This window comes from Lissotriton helveticus, chromosome 7 (assembly GCF_964261635.1).
Source record: "Lissotriton helveticus chromosome 7, aLisHel1.1, whole genome shotgun sequence".
In the NCBI taxonomy this organism is placed as follows: domain Eukaryota; kingdom Metazoa; phylum Chordata; class Amphibia; order Caudata; family Salamandridae; genus Lissotriton; species Lissotriton helveticus.
The window spans coordinates 1,853,188,533-1,853,212,746 of NC_136068.1; the positions used below are offsets into that span (position 1 = coordinate 1,853,188,533).

The window sequence follows — 24,214 nt, forward strand, 5'->3', positions numbered from 1 at the left end:
ACAAAAGGATATGCAAAAATGAAGACTGCTTCATAATTGTTGGACATTTTGTACCAAATATAAAAATATCTGAAACAGCATATAGTTCATTTCATTTAGGTAGTAACCTATCAGCAAGCCAGTATTAAAAAACTTGTAGCGAGTGCAGTGAACAGCATTATTGCTTCTTCCCCACTGTTTCATGATGAGTCTTTATATACATCACTGTTGAAAGTGAACACGTTTGAAATCTGAAAACAGGAAAAAACAGGAAAACATTTGTCTGTGTTGAATTAAAGTTTTCGTAAAAAAATATTTTATGCTGTTTGGTTGCCTCATTTTCTAAATGAAATTCAAATACATTTCATCTGTTCCTATTTTTTCACAGTGGTTGGAGGTCGAGATATATTATGTGTGTCAAATCACTGATCTAGTGATGGATTCATTGTGTTACTACTCATGTACTCACCCATCTCCCAGGCACAACAGTGCACTTGTCCAATCATCCAGCCACTACCTAAGCAGTCATCCAATTACCAAGGTACTGCACTTGAATTCATCTAATCTCCCAGCGTCTACTCAGGCACTCATCCAATCACCCAACCACTACCCAGGCACTCATCCAATCACCCTGCACCTATGTATGCACTCATCCATTAACTGAGGCACTACCCATGCACTCATTCACTCACCCAGGCACTACTAATGGACTCATCCAATTACCCAGGCAGCACCCATTCACTAATCCAGTCACCCAGGCACTATCCATGCACTCACCCAATCCTGCAGGCAGTGTCCATGCATTTACCAAATCACCCAGGCACTATCCATGTACTCACCCAATAACCAAGTCACTACTCTTGCACTTATGCAGTGAAGCAGGCTCTATCCTTGCACTCATCTTATCATCCAGGCACTAATCTCGCACTCATCCAGTCACCTATGTGCTACTCACACACTCATATAATAAACCAGGCCCTACCCATGCACTAATCCAAACACCCAAATAGTACCCATGCACTCATCCATTCACTCAGGCGCTGTCTATGCACTCTCACAATCACCTAGACACTATCTATGCGCTCATCCAATCACCCAGACACAACCCTTGCACTCATCCGTTCACTGAGTAACTACTAATGCACTCATGCACTCACCCTTGCACTACACATGTACTCACCCTATCACCAAGGCACTATCCATGCACTCATATAATCACCCAGGCACAATCCATACACTCACCCAATGATGCAGGCACTATCCATTCATTGACCCAATCACCCTGGCACTATCCATGCACTTGCCCAATCACCCAGGTACTACCCTTGCACTCATGCAAGTACCCAGGCACTCACCCAATCATGCAGGCAGTATCCATGCATTTACCAAATCACCCAGGCACCGTCCATGTCCTCATCCAATAACCAAGCCACTACTCTTGCACGTATGCAGTGACCCAAGCCCTATCCTTTCACTCATCTAATCATCCAGGCACTACTCTTGCACTCATCCAGTCACCTATGTGCTACTCACGCACTCATATAATGAACCAGGCACTACCCATGCACTAATCCAATCACCCAAGCAGTACCCATGCACTCATCTATTCACTCAGGTACTATCTACGCACTCTCACATTCACCTAGGCACTATCTATGCACTCATCCAATCACCCAGCCACTACCTTTGCACTCATCCATTCACTGAGGCACTACTCATGCACTCATGCACTCACCCATGCACTACACATGTACTCATCCCATCACCAAAGCACTATCCATGCACTCACCCAATCACTCAGGCAGTATCCTTGCATTCACCCAGATACTATCTATGGAATCACCCAATCACCAAGCCATTACCCTTACACTCATCCATTCACTGAGCTTCACATTTGCACTCATCCAATCCCCTAGGCACAACCCATGCACTCATCTAATCACCCAGGCACTATCCATACACTCATCCAATCATGCAGGCAATATCCATCCATTCACCCAAGCACTATCCATGCACTTGCCCAATCACCCAGGTACTAACCTTGCACTCATGCAGTTACCCAGGCACCACCTTGCTCTCATCCAATCACTCAGGTGTTACCCTTCCACTCATTTATTTACTCAGGTACTACCTTTGCACTGGTCTATTCACTCACTACCCATGCACTTATCTGTTCACCCAGGTATTAACCATGCACTTATCCAAATAACCAGGCCCTACCCTTTTGGTCATCCATTAACCCAGGTACTACCCATGCACTCATCTATTCACCCAGCTTCTACCCATGCACTCATCCCTTCACCCAGGCACTACCCATACACTCAATCATCCATCAAGCCATTATCCATTCACTCATCCACTCAGGCACTACTATCCTTGCACGCATCCATTCACTGTGGCACTAACCATGCACTCATCCATATATCAAGGCACTATCCTTGTACTCATCCATTCACTCAGGCAGTATGCATGCGCTCATCTATTCACTCAGCCACTATCCATGTACTCATCCATTAACTGAGGTACTACCCATGTACTCATCCAATCACCCAAGCACTACCTATGTACTCATCCAATCACCCAGGCACTATCCATACACTCATCCATGTATTTATTTATTTATTTATTTGCTTATATAGCGCAGGAATTCGACCCCCGAAGGGGTATCTCCGCGCTTATGTTCTTACCATTCACTCAGGCACTAACCTTGCACTCGCCCATTCACTGAGGCACTACCCATGCACTCATCCATGCATCCAGGCACTACCCTTGTACTCATCCACTCACCCATGCACTATCCATGCACTCACACAATCACCCAGGCACTACACTCGCACTCATGCAATAACCCAGCTATGGTCATGTCCCATACCGACTATGCTAATTCGCTATACTTTGGCATCCCCCTCTACTTATCAAAACGTTTGCAGATGGTACAAAATCAGGCCGCACGTCTGATTGTTCATCAACCTAGGCACCATCATGTCACTCCTCTCCTAAAGAAACTACATTGGCTTACGGTGGATCAGCGCTGTGCCTTCAAGGTTGGGTGTCCTATCTTTAAGTCACTCAATGGAAGAAGTCCTACATTTGTGAACAACTTGATTAACAAGCATGTTCCCTAATGCAATATTCGTTCGGCCCATAAGCAACTCTTTTCCATTCCCTCTTTTAAATTAAAGCGCACTGGTGGAACTCCCTCCCCTCTGAAATCCGATCTGCACCAATCTCCTGGGCTTCCGAAGCCTTTTTAAAACTTGGCTATTTCGACAGGCATTTTGAATAACTCTTTAGGACTTGGGTATCAATCAAAGTCGCGCCAAGAAACCACCCCGGTGTACATCCGCTTTATACATTTATTTTAACATAACATAACAACATAACTACCTTGCACTCATCCAATCACTAAGGAGCTACCCTTCCACTCATTCATTTACTCAGGTACAACCCTTGCAATGATCCATTTACTCATGCACTACCCATGCACTCATCTATTCACCCAGGTATTAACCATGCACACATCCAATCAAGCAGGCACTACCATTCTACTCATCCATTCACTGAGGCAATAGCCTTGCACTCATCCATTCATCCAGGCACTAACCTTGCACTCATCCATTTACTGAGGCACTATCCATGCACACATCCGTGCATCCAGGTACTACCCATGCACTCATCCATTCACTCAGCCACTACCTTTGCACTCATCCATTCACTGAGGCACTACCCATGCACTCATCCATTCACTCAGCCTCTACCCATGCACTCGTCCATTCACGGAGGCACTACCCCTGCACTCATCCAATCACCCAGGCACTATCCATACACTCACTCAATCACTCAGGCACAATGCATGCATTCGCCCAATAACCCAGGCACTACCATGCACTCACCCCCTCATGTAGGCACTACTCATGTACTCATCCAATAACCGAGGCCGTATCCATGCACTCATCCAATCACCCAGGCATTATCCATGCACTCATCCATTCAGCCATAAACTACACATGCACACATCCAATCAGACGGGCACTACCCTTGTACCCATCCATTCACTCAGGCTGTACGCATGTACTCATCTATAAAGTCAGGCACCACTCATGCACTCATCCAATTAACCAAACTGTACCCGTACACAATAATCCATTCACTCAGGCACTGTCTAAACACTCCCCAATCACCTAGGTAGTATCCATGCACTCATACAATCACCCAGACACCACCCTTGTACTCACACATTCACTCAGGCATTACCCATGTACTCATTCACTTACCCAGTTACAACTCATGCATTCATCCAATTACCCAGGCATTATCCATACACTCACACAATCATCGAGGCACTTACACTTACACCCTTACACTTGTCCATTCACTTGGGCACTATGCATGCGTTCATCAATTCACTCAGTCACTAGCCTTGCATTCATCCATTCACTCAGGCAGTACCTAGGCACTCATCCTTTTACTCAGACACTACACATGCACTCATCCATTCACCCAGAAACTACCCATACACACATCCAATCACCCACACACTAACCCTCTACTCATCTATTCACCTAGGCACTACTCATGCACTCATCTATTCACCCAGGCACTACCCATGTACTCATCTAATCACCCATGCGACATTCATACATTTTTGCAATCACCCAGGCACTATCCATGCACTTATAATCAATCAATCAATCAATCACAACATTTATAGAGTATGCTACTCACCCGTGAGGGTCTCAAGGCACTAGGGGGGAAGAAGCAGCTACTGATCAAACAGCCAGGTCTTAAGAAGTCTCCTGAAGGCAGCAGGTCCTGGGTCTGTCGTAGATGGATGGGTTGGGTGTTCCATGTCTTGGCGGTGAGGTGGAAAAATGATCTGCCCCCGGTGATCGTTTGGCCGATGCATGGGATGGTGGCAAGGGTGAGGTCAGCAGAGTGAAGCTGGCGGTTCATGGTGTAGAAGGTGAGTCGTTTGTTGAGGTATGCTGGTCCGGTGTCGTGGAGTGCTTTGTGAGCGTGGGTGATGAGCTTGAAGGTGATCCTCTTGTTGACCGGGAGCCAGTGTAGATCTATCAATTGGGCGGTGATGTGGCTGTGGCGGGGGAATCTGAGGATGAGGCGTGCAGAGGCGTTTTATGTGCGTTGAAGTCTTCTCTGGAGTTTGACTGTGGTTCCCGCGTAGAGGACATTGCCGTAGTCCAGCCTGCTGCTGATGAGGGCTTGGGTGACCATCCTTCTGGTTTTGGTGAGGATCCATCTGTAGATCTTGCGGAGCATGCAGAGGGTGTTGAAGCAGGAGGAGGAGACAGCATTGAGTTGCTGGGTCATGGAGAGCATTGAGCCCAGGATGAAACCCAGGATGCGTGCATGGTTGGAGGGTGACAGGGCAGCTCCCAACGTGGCCGGCTACCAGGAATCAACCCATGCGGAGGGGGTGGAGCCGAGGATGAGGACCTCTGTCTTGTCAGAGTTCAGTTTCAGACGGCTGGTCTTCATGCACTCTGCGACGGCCTTCATTCCCTCATGGAGGTTGGATTTGGTGGTGGCCGGGTCCTTGGTGAGGGAGAGGATCAGCTGGGTGTTGTCGGTGTACGAGATGATGTTGAGGTGGTGCGCTCGGACGATGTTGGTGAGTGGTGCCATGTAGATGTTGAAAAGGGTCAGGCTGAGGGAAGAACCTTGGCGTGGGCCGCAGGTGATCGTGGTAGCTTCAGATCTGAATGAGGGGAGATGGACTCTCTAGGTTCTGCAGGTGAGGAAGGAGGTGATCCAGTTCAGGGTTTTGTCATGGATCCCTGCGTCATGGAGGCGTGTGCGTAGGGTGTGGTGTCAGACGGTGTCGAAGGCGGCCGAAAGGTCGGGACGATGAGGGCAGTGGTTTCGCCATTGTCCAGCAGGGTCCTTATGTCGTCGGTGGTGGCGATGAGGGAGGTTTCAAGGTTGTGATTGCTGCGGAAGCCGGATTGGGAGGAGTCCAGGATGTTGTTCTCCTCCAGGACGTGGGTTACTTGTCTGTTGGTGGTCTTCTCAATGACTTTAGCTGGGAACAGGAGTAGGGAGATGGGTCAAATGCTCTTGAGGTCCTTTGGGTCCGCCTTAGGTTTCTTCAGAAGGGCGTTGATCTCGGCTTGTTTCCAGCTCTCCGAAAGGTGGCTGTCTCAAAGGAGCTGTTGATCTTCCGGAGTTGGGGTGCGATGATGGAGCTTGCTTTGTTGTAGATGAGGTGGGGGCAGGGGTCGGAACGAAGGGCCAGAGTGGATGGTGTTCATGATTTTGATGGTATCTTCAACGTTACCATGGTTCCAGAAGAGCAGGAGGTTGGTGTCTTTGGTGGGTGTTGAGTCAGGGGTGTCGGCGTCTGTCATCAGTGTCTGGATGTTGAAGCTGATGTGGATATCTGCGATCTTGCGGTAGAAGAAGGTGGCCAGGGAGTCGCAGAGGTCTTGTGACGGCGGGATGTCATTCGCGCTGGAGTTGGGGGAGGCGAGTTCTTTCATGATGCTGGAGAGCTCTTTGCTGTTGTGTGTGTTGTTGTCGATGCGTTCCTTGAAGGAGGTCCTTTTGGTGGATTGGATGAGTTGGTGGTGCTTGCATCTGGCGTTATTGAGTGTTGCATGGTTGTCTGGTGTCTGGTCTTGGCACCACTATGTCTCGATTCTTCGGCCGGTTTGTTAGGAGGTCTGGAGGTCGGCGTTAAACCAGATGGCTCTCCTGTCGGTGAGCCTTGGTAGAGTGTTTCCTGATTGGGGCGAGGGTGTTGGCGCAGTCATCGATCCATTGTCTGAAGTTGTGGGCCACTGCGTTGGTGTCAGAGGGCTTGGAAGGAGGGTCTTGGGTGAGGGTGGTGAGGAGCTGGTCTTCGGAGACTTTGTTCCAGCTGCGTTGTGGGATTCATTGCAGTTGGATGTGCGTGGTGTGTTTTTTGAAGGAGAAGTGGAAGCAGTGGTGGTCGGTCCAGTGGAGTTCGGTGGTGTGGCTGAAGGTGACGTGGTTGCTGGCAGAGAAGATGGGGTCGAGCATGTGTCCGGCGGAGTGGGTGGGTGTTGTGATGAGATGTTTGAGTCTGAGGTTGGCTAGGTTGTCGATCAGGGTTGTGGATTTGCTGTTGTTGGAGTTCTCGAGGTAGAAGTTCAGGTCTCTGAGGAGGTTGTAGTCTGGGGAGGCGAGGGCGTGCCTGCTGATGAGGTCTGCGATGGAGTTGCTGTAGTGTGGTCGAGGTCGCGGGGGTCTGTAGACAAGGGTTCCTCTGAGGGTGTTGTTGTGATTGACGTGGATCTGGAAGTGTAGGTGTTCAGCCATGCTGAGGGAGTCTTCGATGTTGGTTGAAATTCTGTTGATGTTCCTGTGGGCGATGGCGATTCCTCCACCTGGTTTGTTGTTTCGGTCACTGCGGGTGATTCTGTAGCCGTCGGGGCTGGCTTTGTCGGGCACCGAGGAGGCATTCATCCAGGTCTCGATCAGGAAGGCGATGTCCGGGGAGGATGAATCGAGAAGGTCCCAGAGTTCGACGAAGTGCTTGTGGACTGAGCGGGTGTTGAGTAGTATGCATCTGAGACTGTTGTGGCCTGCTATGGTAGGATGGGCAGGATATGCTGGTGTGCGCAGGCTGGAGTAGTTGCAGTTTCGGCAGGTGAAGGGTCTGTGGGTGAGCTTCAGGGTGGCCTGGAAGCAGGTGGCGGGTCGGCTGGCATTGACTGCGTGGAGGCTATTGGAGTCGTAGTGGCGTCAGGTGTTGTGGCGTTCGCAGGGGCCAGGGGGTCTGGCACTGGGTGCAGTCCAGGTTCGGACAGGCACAGATGGGCTTGCCTTAGGCGTGCCTTCAGCGTGACCATACAGCTGACGCCATATAAGATGGGGAGGGGGGAGGAGGAGCGTGAGGCTGGGAGGTGGAAGTGAGGCGGGATGCATCAAGAAAATAACGCAGGAACAGCATTAGGGGCTGCAGGGGAACCAGGCAAGAAAAAACATCCAAGCACCAAAATGAGCAGGACCCAGCAGGGAGGAGATTCGAATCCTGCCTTGGATGGGACCAAAGCCGAGCACAGACAGGCGGAGCGGTGGGAGAAGAGCTGATGTCTGGCCGATGGTCAGGGGTCTAGCTCGCGCTCCCCGCAGCGGTCACCAAATTAGATGGGGAAGGGCATGCATATGGGAGGTGGGAGCGGGTGGGATGCGTCGGGAAATAATGCAGGAACAGCGTTATGGGCTGTGGGGGAACAAGGCAAGAAAAACCAGCCAAGTACCAAAATGAGCAGGACCCAGCAGGGAGGAGATTTGAACCCTGCCTTGAATGGGACCAATGCCGAGCGCAGACAGGCGGAACTGCAGGAGGAGAGCTGATCTCTGACTGAGGGTCTGGGGTCTAGCTCGCGCTCAATGCAGCAGACACCGTATAAGTAGGGGAGGGGGGAGTAGCATGTGGCTGGGAGGTGGGAGCGGGGCTGGATGCGTCGGGAAAATAATGCAGGAACAGCGTTATGGTTTGCGGGGGAAGTAGGCGAGAAAAACCAGCCAAGCACTAAAATTAGTAGGACCCAGCAGGGAGGAGATTCAAACCCTGCCTTGGATAGGACCAAAGCCGAGGGCATACAGGCGGAGCTGTGCGAGGAGAGCTGTTCTCTGACCGAGGGTCAGGGGTCACACAATCACACAGGCACTATGCTTGCACTCATCCATTCACTCAGTCACTACCCATGCACACATCCAATCACCCAGGCATTACCCTTGCACTCATCCATTCACTCAGGCAGTACACATGCACTGATCCATTTACTCAGGCACTACCTATAGACTCATCCAATGACCCAGGCACTACCCATGCACTCACTCATTCACTCGGGCATTATCTATGCACTCATCAATTCACCCAGGCACTACACATGCACACATTCAATCACCCAGGTACTACCCTTTCAGTCATCCATTCACTCAGACACCATACATGCATTCATCCATTCACTCAGGCACTATCCATATACGTGTCCAATGACCAAGGCACTATGCTTGCACTCAACCATTCAATCAGACAGTACACATGCATTCATCCATTCAATAAAGCACTATCAATACACTTATCCAATGACCCAGGTATTACACTTGCACTCATCCATTCACTCATGCACTACCATGCACTCATGCAATCACCCAGGCACTAACCATGCACATATTGAATCACTCTGCCAGCACCCAGGCACTGCTCTTGCACTCATCAATTCACTCAGCCACTACCCCTTCACTGTGCAATCACCCAGACACTAACCATGCACATGTCCAATCACTCAGGCACCACCACAAGAATACATTATTTTTTTGCAAAGGTGTCTTTCTTCTAAATTGGTCACAGAAACAAAAGTTAAAACAATATTTTACTGAATATGTAGTCTTAAGGTGTATTTTTCAGTATGTGAAATGTTTTTACTGATGACAAATTCTCCACAGTAAATGCAACAATGTTGTGCCGACTTATAATATACTTTATGATAAACACATAGGAAATCAAAAAATGAGTGGTGTATTACATACATATAATAACCAGTATCTAATTATAGAAAGAAAGTATGAAAATCTTAAAGGTTTAATTAATACAAATGGACTTTACAATTAAGAAAAACAGAGACACTGAAAAAAACAAGGTTACAGGGACGTTATAGTTAGAAATGAGCATTTAAAAAAACCTTAGAAATTCATTGAAAAAAACAATGGTTACCAGGACTTTATAGTTAGGAAATAGAATTTTTAAAACCCTTAAAATTCACTGAAAAAACCAAAGGTTACATGGGCATTATAGTTAGGGTGATATTTCACTTGTACAAAACCTGAGAAATTCAGCTGTTATAGTTAGCTGAGCTAACTATAATTTGCGCCCCAGCAATGCACTGCTTATGACCTCACATATTATATCACTCATGACATGGTAAGCGACATCACTGATGACATCCTAAATTACATCACTGATGACATCAACCGGGTGACTGTGAGTGTTTCTAAAACGTTTATGAGTGTTAAATATACATACACCAAAGTGTATTAATGAATCAGTAAGTGTATGAGTGCCTGTATGGATGATTTAGTGGATGCGTGGCTGACTTTATAAGTCAGTGAGTAGTTTTTGAGCTATTATAGGAAACCAAATTTGTATATCTGGGTGTATTTGGTACTTTGCAGTACCTTAGTATACATGTTTAAAACTCATAAACTTTTAGAAAACACTATCAAACACTGGATGATGCCATGAGTGATGTCATTTGAGATGTCTTCAGTTACGTCATGAGTAATGTCACTGACCATGTCATGAGTGATCTAATATGTGAGGTCATGATCAGGGCATTGTGGGGGAATAAATTATAGTTAGCTCAGGTAACTATAACTGCTGAATTTCACTGGTTTTGCACAAGTGAAGTCTGGGCTTAACTATAACGTTCCTGTAAACTTAGTTTTTTTCATTGAGCTTCTAAGGTTTTTTAAATTCTGTTTCCTGAATTTCACTGAATTTCTAAGTATTTTTTTTACGTTAAGTACTCATTGTAATGCTCAGTGGGGGGGGGTTAAACACAGGGCCTGGCCTGGCATTGCGATGCTCCCACCCAAGCTTGCTGCTCCTGCTCCCCTTCCTCCTTGCCATCCATTGTCCAAGTCCATGACCCTGCTCCCTCATTGCAGCCATTTGTGGCTATTGCTCTGCCACACTACCCTTACTGCCTACCCTAAACAGTTAGCTTGTTGCCCATCCACCTGCTCCCTTCCCTCTGTGGTCCGAGTCCATGCACGAGCCCCCTCCCTCCTGACCTGCATGGTGTGATGTGTGGCCACTGCCCTCCGTTAAGCTTGATGCCCCTGACACTCCACCTGCCCTCTGTTGCCCAATTCTATGCCTGATCATTCCCCTCTTGCTTAACCTCTGTGCTTAGCTTGCTGCCCCTACTCTCTTTCCACTTGCCCTCCAATGTCTTTGTGCATGTCCATTCTCCCTTTTATCTGCCCATCATATTCCATGAAACTGCCCACATTCCTATCTACTCTGTTGAGCTGCCACTGCCCCTTCCACCTGCCTAGTGTGTTCAGTTGGCTGTCGCCTGTCCCTAACAACTCCACCCTGCCTGTTCAGGTTCTAAGCTCCATCCCCTTTCCCCTTCCTCCATGGCCCATTTTGCTGCCACTCCCTTATGCCCCCATACTCTGTTTTCCTACAACAGCTCCTCCTGTCTGCCGTGTATGGCCTGTTATGAAGCCCCTTCCGGCCCTCTTTTGTGTGTGTCCAGCTCTTAGTCCTCCCTTCTGTCCTCCATGGTCCTTTATGCATGCTCCTGGCCCTGCCTCTTACCCACCATGACTGTTGTGCTGCTACTAACCCTCCTGCTTGTCATGCTAGGTCTTCTGTGCAGCCATATCCCCTACCACCTGCCTTGTATAGTCAGTTTGCTGCCTCTGACCCCCACCACCTTTCCTTCAATGTCTGGGTGTATGCCATTATAGTCTCACTGTTACCCTCCATGTTGTGTTGTGCTTCCAGTACCCATCCCTTCTGCCCTCCATGGTCAGCCTGCTGCTCTTGCCCTGTTACCTTGCCCGGCCTCCTTTTTCTATGTGTAGACCCCATCCCCTCCCTCTTGACTTGTCTGGTCCTTTGTCGTAGCCCTGCCCCATTCCTTCTGCCCTTTGTGGTCCGTTATGCTGCAATTATCCCTTCTGTCTGTCCAGTATGGTCAGCTTGCTGCCCTTGCCTCTTTCCCCTCTTTCCCCTCTGCTCTTTGTTGCCAATGAGCATGGCCCTGTCCCATCCCTATTGTACTGATCTCTGTTGGCTTCTCAAGGATGAAAGACCGACAGAGGTTGAAATATCAAAACAAATGTTACTTTCCCATATAATTTTATTTTCTTCTTTGCTATTTTGTTTTACTTACTCCATACAACTTTTTTTAATATTATGAAAATCCTGTAGTCCTTATTAATAATACATTCTATGTAATACGTATAACACTTTATTTAGCAGTGTTTTAGTAAATAATCACCAAATATAAAGTACGTTCAATTAGCACTCTGGTTGGACTTAGACCTACCACCTAAGCATTGGCTGAAATGAACGATGTTCAATGTGTGTCAAAGAAAAGCATTTGAAAGATTCCATGGAAAAAAACTCAGAAGAACTGATTGGATTGATTTGCTGTGTTTGATTCTGTAATTCATGCCAGGTTATGGGAGATCCTTGCAGACCTAGGGGTGGACCCAAACATAATTGTCTTTCTGCAGCGTTTATACGAGGGAGCTTCTGCCAGATACAGGGCGGAGGGTCAGCACACAGCAGGATTTCCTGTTAGAAGAGGGGTCAGGCAGGGCTGTGCAGTGGCCCCTTTCCTTTCTAACTTATACATTATTGGGCTGGCTGAGGCACTCTTAAAGAGTGGACAAGATTTTCCTCAAGCAGGTGGGAGACCCATTCCTGCCCTTCTATACGCTGATGAAGCTGTTTTAATGGCTTGTACTGGAAATGGTTTAAAAAGGATTTTCGACAGTTTTTATGCTTGACTTGGGTCTAAATATCAATTTTTCCAAGACATTCATAATGAGCTGTGGTACTGGACTCGTAGGGACACGGGCAGGGACATCTGCCTGGATGGTAGGAAGTTAGCATCTATGAGCACTTTTTCGTATCTCTGTGTCCTCTTCAATCAGAAAAATACATGGTCCCGTGCAGTTGAGCAGAAAAAACAGGGCTTCAGAAGATCAACTAGCGCCCTGGCTATCTTTGCAAAGAAACTGGGCAGGAAGCCGCCCGGCGAACTTCTGCAGATATATAAGGCATAGTGTATCTCAGCAGCGTTATACGGGGCAGGGGTATGGGGCATCGCTAATTCCCTCCATTTACAAACGGTGGAAAATGCCTTCCTCCTGTAAATCCTTTCCGTCCCCCCTGGTACGTCCTCCTTTGTGTGCCTCGAGGAGCTGGGTCTCCCATGTCTAGCAGACCTTATCAAACTTGAGCCAATACTCCTCTGGCACAGGATATGGGTTAGCAATCAGACCCATCTAAATAGAGATATCTTGCATGACAGTACTAGGCTGGATGGGGCGCTGAAGTTTCCCTGGCTAAGGTTTGTCTATAGGTTCATGAATGATCTTGGACACCCAGATTTTTATTCAAACCCTAGCTCTATGGCTCAAGTCTCGAGGGAAACCCTGAAGAAAGAGGGCCTTGGAATGTTGGGTTCCCTTAGAATAGCAGATGAAGCCTCCAAACCCGCAGTTATTCAACATCAGTTAATGCTTACTTCTTTGGGTATGGAACCCTATTTATATTTTGTTCCAAGTAGCTATGACAGAATGTTCCTGATGAGATTTAGACTGGGCACAGTACATAGACTAGTGACTTCTCCCAAAATGAACGACTAGTCAAGATTGTTACCCCCATGTCTGTATGACTCCCATTCAGAGCAGTCCACCAGCCACCTTGTTTTCGTTTTGCAAGTTGTTCTCAGAACTAAGGAAAATTTGGCTACTTTCCCTCTTAAGACAGCAGGGTCTTAGGCAATGCCGTCCATCGCTCGTCCGTCTTCAACTCTTAGAGAATGAACACGTGGCCTGGAGGGTATCCAAATACTTGAAAAGGGTCCTGTGGCAGAGGAAAAGTATGTCATTCGAGCTTTGGGAGGCCTCTTCTTAGGTGATGCAGAGGGATGTGAAATGTTCTGGATTTTAAATGATGTACTTTTTTAATGATTATGTGTCTTTGGTATTTTACCTTTTCTTTTTAATCTGTACATTTTAACTATTAACTTTTCCTCTAATATTTATTGAATGTGATAGGTGCTTTTATGACTGTAACTTTCATGGTTGAATAAAGCTAACTATTGATTGATTGATTGATTGTTGGATTGATTTGCTGTGTCAATTCAGCAGTGAAGGAAAAATGTAAAACTGCGCAAAATGTTGTGGGTTGAAGCAACATGTGTAAGACATGTCAAGAGAACAGTGGTTGGAGGGGGCAAACCTACTACTAGGTACTGGATGAAGGAGGTGACCCAAAGCCTACTCTCTGTGTAGCTGTTCATAACATAAGTTCTTTGGAGTGCCTGATCTAAACATTGATTAGGAATATCCCATACCTATTTGAAAGTCTTCTGCCCTTATAATTATGCATCGGGTCACAGCCATCATCTAAGTTGCAACACTTTAAAACTTTTCTTATAAGTGCATGCGTGGATTGATATTGTCTTTTTGATGATTTTTGAACTGTTACAGCCATGTTCTAGCACGTCTATAACTAACATATACATCAGCAATAGATATCATGCATCCTAGCCATTGTCCCATGAAAATAAAAGGTAAGATGAATACCAAGAACAAGCTGCAATTAGAATTGCAATTAGAACTGACTTTGTCTATATTTTGTTTCTTCAATTCAATAGGTTTCTTCTGAATGAGAACATTTGAACTGTGACTGCTAAACATGTGCATCCATTCTCCCACCCAAAACAGTGAGGGGCAGATTTATCAAGAAATCACGCAGCGCAGAAAGCCACCTTGCTGCGCTGCTCTGCGTGAGAGTGAAATGGCAGGGATGCGCCATATTTAAAATTATATGGTGCATTCATATATTTTCCTTGTATTAGCGTGCAAGGGCACCTGCATGGAGAGCTGGAATACTTTTGTACAGGAAGGGACACTTTCCTGCCTCTGAGGCATTTCCTTCTGAGCTGCAGAATGCAGCACACCATAGAAAGAGGAAAAACCTGGGAGAAATGAAGATATTTTTCCTCATCACACCTCATCTGGGGAGGTTTACAATTTTGACGCATTCCCAGGTCTACCACTAATGGTAAATCAGGGAATTTGCCAAAAACCATGGGTGGATGCTTGGGGACACTCACGCTCCACCCATGGAATGCCTCCCTGCGGCAGAGTAAAGCAACACAGCAATGTGTGCTGCTTTGTGTTACTCTAGATTTATTAAGCCATTCAGGACCATGCAGGGCTTGATAAATCTAACTTAGTAGTTACGTTGCCCTTTCACTGCCTTGTGTTGTGCAAGGGCGACACACCTCTTTGCTAAATATGCCTTTGGTGTTCCATATTGACATTCATTTTTTTCTTTGATTGCAGATATTGTTGATCTACCAACACCAGAAGACTGCATTCCATTACAAATGGCAGGACACAATCAATCTTTAGCGGCTGAGTTCATCATTGTGGGTTTCTTTGATTTTCCACATCTTCTAGTTCCACTTTTTTTGGCCTTTTTGATAATTTACTTCTTAGTAGTTGTGGGGAACCTTCTTATTATGGTTATTGTCTATTCCAACACACAATTGCACACACCCATGTATTTTTTCCTAACAAACCTAGCCTTTACTGACATCACTTACACAACAATCATTTTCCCAAACATGCTGGCTCACTTCTTTCTGGAGGCAACACACATTTCTCTAAGTGGATGCTTGCTGCAGATGTTTTTGTTCGTTTCCATGGCAACTACGGAAATGTTCCTTCTAACTGTCATGGCTTATGATCGATATGTGGCCATTTGCAATCCTTTACGGTACGTGACCACCATGAATGATGCAATTTGCATGAAGCTGGCTGCTGGATGTTGGTTAATTAGTTTTATTGACCCAATACCACACATCATAATAATATCCAGGCTCTCATTCTGTGGGTCTCACACAATCAACCATTTCTTCTGTGATGTGCTAGCTGTAATAAAGCTTTCATGCAGCCTTACTCGTGCTGTTGAGGTAGCAAACTACGTCATGGGTACTCTATTTGGAGTTGTACCTTTTGCTTTAACTATTGCATCTTACATTAACATCATCTCAACAATCCTGAAAATCCGGTCTAAAGAGGGAAGACACAAGGCCTTTTCTACCTGTGGCTCCCACCTCACTGTGGTTATATTATTCTATGGATCTATCTGTTCTACGTACATGAGACCAGCATCAACAGCTTCAGAAAAATACAACAAAGTATTGTCACTGTCATATGTTGTTGTGACACCACTATGTAATCCCATTATATACAGCCTGAAAAACACAGAATTTAAAAACACCCTGAAGAAGATGCAGACTACAAAATAGCATTTGACAGAATGTGTGTTTTTATCTTCTGGGGCATATATTGCATTTATACATTGTATGTATTACCAAAGATTTTTTCCAGAATTTGATATCTTATATCCTTGATTTCTGGTGCTATGTGAATATGTTGCATGTTCTTGTGATGCAAACTCCTCACGTTCGTTGTGCCAGGATTCCATTTTGAGCGAGATAAGACCATGTAAGAGTTTACTTTACTACACACCTGTGGATCTATTTCCAGTACTGTGTTTATTTGTCTTTCATTATTATCAATATTTAATTATTTTAAAATGAGCGTAACATTCATGTCAAAAGTTTCTATATTCTTTTTAGTACGATATTTTAATGTCAGCATGCCATATTGGTTTGAGCACCTAAAAAATCAATGTTCACACTTTATTCATTTCAAAGACATATTACATATCTCATTGCTCATCTGATGTTTTCCAGAGAGTTTCACGTCCATTTTAACATATGCCATATTCATTTGATTATATTTCATTTTCATCTCAACAATGCCAATCTATCCAGATGGCATATACTTGAGTTGGTTGAGACCACCAGCCACAAGCGCTAAGTACTACGCTCTACCAACACCCCTATTACTAAAACAACAGAGGAACCACATATATGCTAATAATGATACAGCTCAATAAAGCAGAACTAAAGCTCCATGAAACCATGGTATGAAGGCACTGGAACGACAACAGAGTAAGACCATATAGTTATATTAGGGAACTGGCTATTTATCTGGCAACCGGCCAAATAGTACATAGCCTCTGCTATTTACCCAGCAGCATCACACATAATCTCCAGCGGCAGGCTAAATATCTCATTCTTCACTGTTTATCCAGCTAGAGGCTAAGTAGTAGAGATCATACACTGTTTGACTGGAGGCGGGATAAATAGTATAAAGTAAAGTAAAGTCCACATTTGTAAAGCGCACAATCACCCGTAAGGGTCTCTAGGCGCTGGGGGCCGTCGGGAAGATTAAGCGAGCTATTGCCCAGAGTCACATGGTGCTGGGCTAATCTGCCGCCGGAGCCGGGGATCGAACCGTGATCCCCAGATTCCAGCGTCAGTCGCCCTGGCCGCGGCGCCACACCTCTCGAAAGAGCTCTTTATTTAGCTTGACATACAGAAACAAGCATTTGCAATGCAATAGGTCTCGCATTAGGAAAGTTTGAGCTATTGGTATTGTAAATGACAAATATTTTATTTATTTGTTGGTTTTGAAAATAGTGAAATTAATAGCTTAGTCATTTACAATGCCAATAGTTATAAGTTTTGCAAATGTGACACCATAAGCATTATAATGCAATATGTGTTGTATTTACGTGACTTAGATGTATTGATATTACAAATAACAATGGCCTATAATTTTTTTTTAATAATTAATACTGAAATAAAAGTTATTGTAAATTATAATGGCAATAGCTTAAACTTTTGTAAATAACTTTTGTGAAGATTATGTTCAGTGTATTTTATTGTGATGTAAATCCAAGAACAGAAGTGAAATATTAACATCTTTTTGTGACATTTGTAATAAAGCTTAAAACATTGAGAGAACATATTTGAACTAGTTGTTGTTGAATGGTTGCACAGATTGATGGTGTGGTGGCACTGAGTGATGTTGTGGTGGCGACGAGTGATGCTGTGGCGTTCAGTGATGCTGTGGTAGTGCATAGTGATGTTGTGGTGCCCTTTAGTGATGCTGTGGTGGTGCGATAGATAGAGTGAGTGCGATAGATAAATAGAGTGAGGGCGATAGATAGATAGATAGAGGGAGGGAGGGAGGTACATAGATAGATAGATAGATAGATAGAGGGAGGGCGATAGCTAGAGTGAGGGCGATAGATAGATAGATAGAGTGACTGTTTTAACATTATCAGAGGCCTCAGAAAATTCTTCGACCTTCTCCCCCTGACAGCAAGGCAAACGGTGGCGGTTTCACTTATAACACCAAGATTGGATTACTGCAACAGCCTGTATGCGGGAGCAAATAAATCTGTACTCCGCAGGTTGCAGATGGTCCAACATGCAGCCGCCCGCCTTGTCCTTGGTTGGTCGAGGAAGTCATCCGCCTCGGCCGCACTCAATGCCCTCCATTGGCTGCCAATACATAAGCATATTTTGTTTAAAATACTGGTCATCACGTTTAGGGCTTTCCATCTACAAGGACTTAAGTATCTGTCAAACGGCTTTAGGCGCTACTTACCAGTTCGGAGCCTTAGGTCATCAAATCTGAATTTATTGCGGATCCCAAGCTTCAGGCTTGCCACCAAGGGATGAAAATCCCTCGCTGTATTGGGATCCAGGGCATGGAATAAGCTCCCACTGCAGCTTCGTCAAAAACCCCTCAGAGAGCCAGTTTAGGAAAGCCTTGAAAACTTGGATTTTCAGACTTACTGATACCGCCAGTAAAGCCTTGGTGTAAATGTGCAGGATCTCCCAATAACCCAACAGTCAGCCGGTCTCACTCCAACTGGCAACGGTACCAGCGCCAAGATGCTCCCTGGAGTGATAGCCACGCTATAAAAATGTGCCATTACATTACATTACATTACAGGGCGATAGATAGAGTCAGGGCGATAGATAGAGTCAGGGCGATAGATAAAGGGAGGGCTTTTGTTTTTTTACTGTAGCCCTGCCCCCCCACTGACCCGCCCCCACAGGTGCGGCCCTCGGCCACAAACCACACTGTAAATTTGGCCCCCGAGAGAATGTTTGCGAGTACCCATGCTATAAAATATACAATTGGCCTGGTCGTGGCCCAAAATAATACTGGTAATAGCATGTGGCGCAAATCCATTTTAGAGTCATGGAAAACTAGATAAAATGCACCCCCCCTTCCTGCAAGGGTGCCTGTTGGATGTTAACGTGAGTAAAGGGGATAGAACGAGTGTGTCCACCCCCCGTAACCATCATGGTGGGTGCACATACACTGCTACACTGGACAAGGAGCGGGCAGGGCAATACACGACTAAGTGAAGCGCACTCAGAATAAGAAACAATGAAAAGGCAGGAGTAAAGAGTGCCCAGGTAAAGAAGAACAAGGAAGTACAAGGCAATAAAGTGATGGCACACTAACACAGTGAATACGTAATAGGGAGTAAATATGCACCTACACTCAAGCAGACTAGTCAACGTGATGTATTGCAAGAGGGAGAAAAGGATGGCTTGTAAGACAAATATAGTACAGACAAATGGTGTGTCCCTAATGGAGACGAAAACTGAAGTTGAATGCGATATGTAAAGATAATGTCTGAAAAGAGTAATAAAATGCAGCCATATGTAATGCAAATGGAAGTTTCAAAGAGCACATCGAGGAGGGGAAAGCTGCAACTTAAAAACTGTGTGCCTCTATACTTTCATATTGCAATCATGACAGTCATCCCAAAAAAATGAACGTAACATAACCGGTGCTCATGTAAAGCGCTCCAATACATTCGGGTCGAGTTAGTGCTATATAAAACTGCAATAAAAAAAACAATTCAAAGTGGCTCTAGAGTGCATGTTAAAAGCGGGACACAGGAGTAAGAATGAGATAAATATCAATGTAAGGAATGTAATGGCTGATAATACACGTAATCAAAGAACTAACAGTAAAATCACAACAGCCGAGATAACAAGCACCCTCTCAGACACCGAGGTAGAGCTGACTGACGCCCTATCCAAAAACATCAACATCACATGGTCAGCGACTAGCTGCCGCCTCCCCCCCAAACCGGCACCCAACACCCAGGAACGTGGACACGAGACATCTTTACTTTTTGGAAGGCGGGCGCTAGTCGCCCGGCCGTATTTATTAAAGTATGAAATTAAAAAAGGTTTTAATTGCATAATCAACAATGTATACAAAAATCAGCAGGACATTAATTACAAAATTATTATCAACAAGTTTGAGAGCCTGACCTTAACAAAACTCTAATACATGTTGTTTCCTAACCGAGTCTAAAACATCCTCATCTTGATTTTTGTACATTTCTGGCCATATGGCAGGGTCACTACTGGTCCTACAAGCTGCGCCTCCCCCTGAGACGTGCGCATGCGCAGTGTTACCCCGGGAATTGCCCGGTCTACGCCCTGAACTCCATTTACCCACTGAAGGAGGGCCCTTACTCTGCGCCAGCCGGTGACGTCATGAGTATACGCGCGCGGGGTGGCTACCAGCCTAAGGAAAGCGTGAACTAATCCTACCCGCGCTCCTTTGCAGCATGAATTACCTTGCCCCTGGAGTTCTAGGAGTGGCCCGCAGGCCCCTCCCCCTGGGCGGGAACCTCCATAGGATGATGCCCGCCCCCTCAGACCTCGAATATGTGCTCACCGATAATGACCTTACCGCATGCCCCATACCTAATAAATACGACGACTTATGGGAAAAACTCTAAAGGACAGCTACACTGGCTAATAAATGACAGTATCAACGTACAGCTACAAAGGGAAAAAAGGCCTAAAGACACTTGGCATCAAAGAAAATACACTTCAAACACAGTTTGCTAAAAAAAGGGGGAAAAATTCCTAAATAAAAGCATCAACAAGATATACCAACAGCTCCAGTTCTACTACCATGTGAGACATGTGGACAGTACCTTCAAAACTTACCATTCAACCAGACATATGAATGCCACAAGACTTTTGTTCCAAGGGACGGTGGGTGGGGAAACAAAGAAGCCCCGAGCGCGGGGCACACCGTTCAGTGAGGGAGCGTCCAGGGACAAGGGGGTCTCCTGGGCGCTCCCCACCTCTTTATTCCCGAAGGGCCAGGCGGGGGGGGCACGCCCCCCCCCGGCCCGCCCCTCCTGTAGCCCGCCCCCCCTGACCCGGACCTTCTACTTTGCATCCGGGTCAGGGAGGCCGCCGGCCAATCGGCGGTGGGTCGCGCCCCCAGGGCCCGCCCCCACCGCCGAGAGACAACCATAGGGAAAGGGGGGGGCGACGGTCGCCGCGCCGCCATGCGTGCGGGGGGGCCGAGGGCCCCCCCTTTTCACATGGTCAGCGACTAGCTGCCGCCTCCCCCCCAAACCGGCACCCAACACCCAGGAACGTGGACACGAGACATCTTTACTTTTTGGAAGGCGGGCGCTAGTCGCCCGGCCGTATTTATTAAAGTATGAAATTAAAAAAGGTTTTAATTGCATAATCAACAATTTACACAAAAATCAGCAGGACATTAATTACAAAATTATTATCAACAAGTTTGAGAGCCTGACCTTAACAAAACTCTAATACATGTTGTTTCCTAACCGAGTCTAAAACATCCTCATCTTGATTTTTGTACATTTCTGGCCATATGGCAGGGTCACTACCGGTGTCAGGTCCTACAAGCTGCGCCTCCCCCTGAGACGTGCGCATGCGCAGTGTTACCCCGGGAATTGCCTGGTCTACGCCCTGAACTCCATTTACCCACTGAAGGAGGGCCCTTACTCTGCGCCAGCCGGTGACGTCATGAGTATACGCGCGCGGGGTGGCTACCAGCCTAAGGAAAGCGTGAACTACTCCTACCCGCGCTCCTTTGCAGCATGAATTACCTTGCCCCTGGAGTTCTAGGAGTGGCCCGCAGGCCCCTCCCCCTGGGCGGGAACCTCCATAGGATGATGCCCGCCCCCTCAGACCTCAAATATGTGCTCACCGATAATGACCTTACCGCCACAGGCCAGCATTGTTAACCGACGATCTGGCCTCCCCCCTCTACCCTTTGCCTAGGAAACCCTCCTACTCGCAAATCCCTCTAGCCAGGCCCAGATATTGTCAGACCACAGGACATTCCCTTCCTCATTTAAGTGAACCCCGTCCCTCAAGTAATACCTGTCGCCCCAAATACACCCATGAGGTATTGACTGTAACAGGGGGGCTCGAAACAACCTATCCAACCGTGTGTTGATCCTCTTTACCGAGTGATTCAACGCCCTGACCGAGTCCCCCCCCCCGCCACTGTAATCGGGGTATGAGTTGCGACCATACTAGTGTGCAACCCGGGCAGGTCCTGGCCATCCACCCCGCCGTTGAGATAATCTCCTCGATCAGAATGCGCCTTCCCAGTGTGGCCAAATCATTCTCCCCAAGGTGAAGTATCACCACTGACGGGGGAGATTGCCGGCGCGCTAAAAGCCCCTGGAAGAAGCCCCTAAACTGGTTGAGACACAGCCCCCCTCTCCCGAAGAACGTGATGTCCAACCCCAGTTGCGCCGCCCTTTTCCCCCTGTCACCTGACATAAATACACATTCTGCTCGTCTTACATAAGAGTGACCCACAATCCAAACACTTTTCTTCCTTGTTTCCTGGCTGCAGCTCCGTGCTGATGTATGTTGACGGTGCCCGACGACAAATTCCTCCCCTGCGTAACAGGTCTGAGAAACTGTAAGAGAGCGGAGACAAACCAAGCGTGAGTGCCCTGTAATCACAGCATGTCAATTCGTACATAACGTTTGTAACATTCAGAAGACCATCTCCCAATTGTCTTCACTCTCTCCACTGGGAGGCCCCCCGCCACCGCCTCAGTTGCTGCCCCAATCCTAAAGGAATGAGAGCCAAACTCTTTAGGGTCAAGACCTGCTTTCCTGACCACCATCTCCAATACCCTCCTAAATTGGTACCTGGTCAAGGGGTTACCGTCAGCATGACAGAGCAGTGCCCTGCCCGCTGTGCCCACCAGCTGCCCGTGCAATAATTCTACGTGCCTCACTGGGCAGCAAGGGTTGGCGGGGGCCCGTTGGAGGACTATGGTGTGGCCCCTAGACTCCTGGTCGGTCTTTGACTTCTGAATCGTCACCCACATGGTGTCCTCCCTTATCGTCACACTAGCCCTTTGCAAGCCGCCCAGTAGGTCTGACTTGGAACCTGCCACAAGTTCGCTAATTCTCAGCGCCCCATAGAATGCCAAGGAGAATGCTGCCTTAAAAAGAAGTACCTCCCACTCTGAGCTACAAACAGTGTCCAGCGCGCCCAGTAACGCTGTCAGCCGCGCTAATCCTATAGGCTTTCTCTTATCTTTATGGTGGCCTTGAATACGGCGCCAACCCCTCAAAGCCTTACGCACCATAAAGGTATTAGTGGGATCCCGCAAGCCCCTAGCTTGAGCGTAAAATGACACCGCTGCCCTATGTCTGTTTGCCGCTGCCACCGAGCGCCCCTCCTTATGCATCCATTCTAGATAGGCCGCAAAGCCATCCTCCTGCGCCCATAGCACCTTCCATTGTTGCCCCAAAAAGGAACAGTAAGACAAAAACGCCCCTTCGTAAGCCGTCTTGGTCCTGGGGGCTAGGCTAACGACCACGAGGTCCTGTAATCTGGGGCACCAATCTGCCAAAGTACTGCTGGGAAGTGCGCTGGCGAGGGGTCTGCTGTAGGAAGATGCTCCCTGAAAACCTGCATTTTGAAGCGAGAGAGGGAGTCAGCTGCATTGTTCAGAACACCAGGGACATGTTTGGCCTTAAAAACGACATTCAATTTAAGGCACTGCAAAACAATCTCTTTGATCAGACGGAGTATGAAAGGACACCGTGCTCCCTGCTGGCTGGTTGATACATTCCACCACCGTCATGTTGTCTGACCAAAACACCACTGATTGATTACATAGGTGTTCGGGCCAGACCATCAATGCCACCCATATTGGGAAGAGTTCCAGGAAGCCAATATTGGTGGTCAGACCCCATGTTCTCCATACCTCAGGCCACTGTTGAGCGACCCACCTGTTTCCTAGGATGGCGCCAAAGCCCACACTACCGGCAGCATCAGTCAACAGGCCCAACTCTGCTGATGTTGTGAGCGGGCCGGGCCAGACCACCCTGCCGTTAAAATCCTCCAGGAATGCCATCCATATAAGCATATCCTGGCGAATTTCAGACGATAGCCGAGTGCGGTGGTGCTTCTCCCTCAGCCCCTTCATTGCTTGAGCAATGGAGCGAGAGAAAGGGCGAGCCATGGGGATGATCCTCAGTGCGAAATTCAATTGCCCTACCACCTCCTGTAATTGCTGCAGGGTGACCTTATCCTTCCGTAGGCATAAATGTAGCGCTGTTTTGAATTTGTCCACCTTGTCCCTAGGTAATCTAAAACATCCCTCCATTGAATCAATCTCAATGCCGAGGAATTCTAAGCAGGTGGTCGGGCCAACCGTCTTCCCGGGCGCAAGCGGGACTCCAAAAGCCCGCATGAGCACGCAAAA

The 24,214-nt window shown here is 47.1% G+C and overlaps 1 protein-coding gene across 1 annotated transcript in view; it reads left to right on the forward strand.

The window, feature by feature from the left end:
- LOC144767776 (olfactory receptor 5V1-like) overlaps nt 1-17,408 on the forward strand; it is a 117,188-nt gene extending 99,780 nt beyond the window's left edge. The window contains exon 5 of the mRNA XM_078651156.1: nt 15,076-17,408. Coding sequence (XP_078507282.1) covers nt 15,120-16,046 — 927 coding nt within the window. The 5' untranslated portion in view covers nt 15,076-15,119 and the 3' untranslated portion in view covers nt 16,047-17,408. The remainder of the gene's footprint in view (nt 1-15,075) is intronic.
- The last annotated feature ends 6,806 nt before the right edge of the window (nt 17,409-24,214 follow it).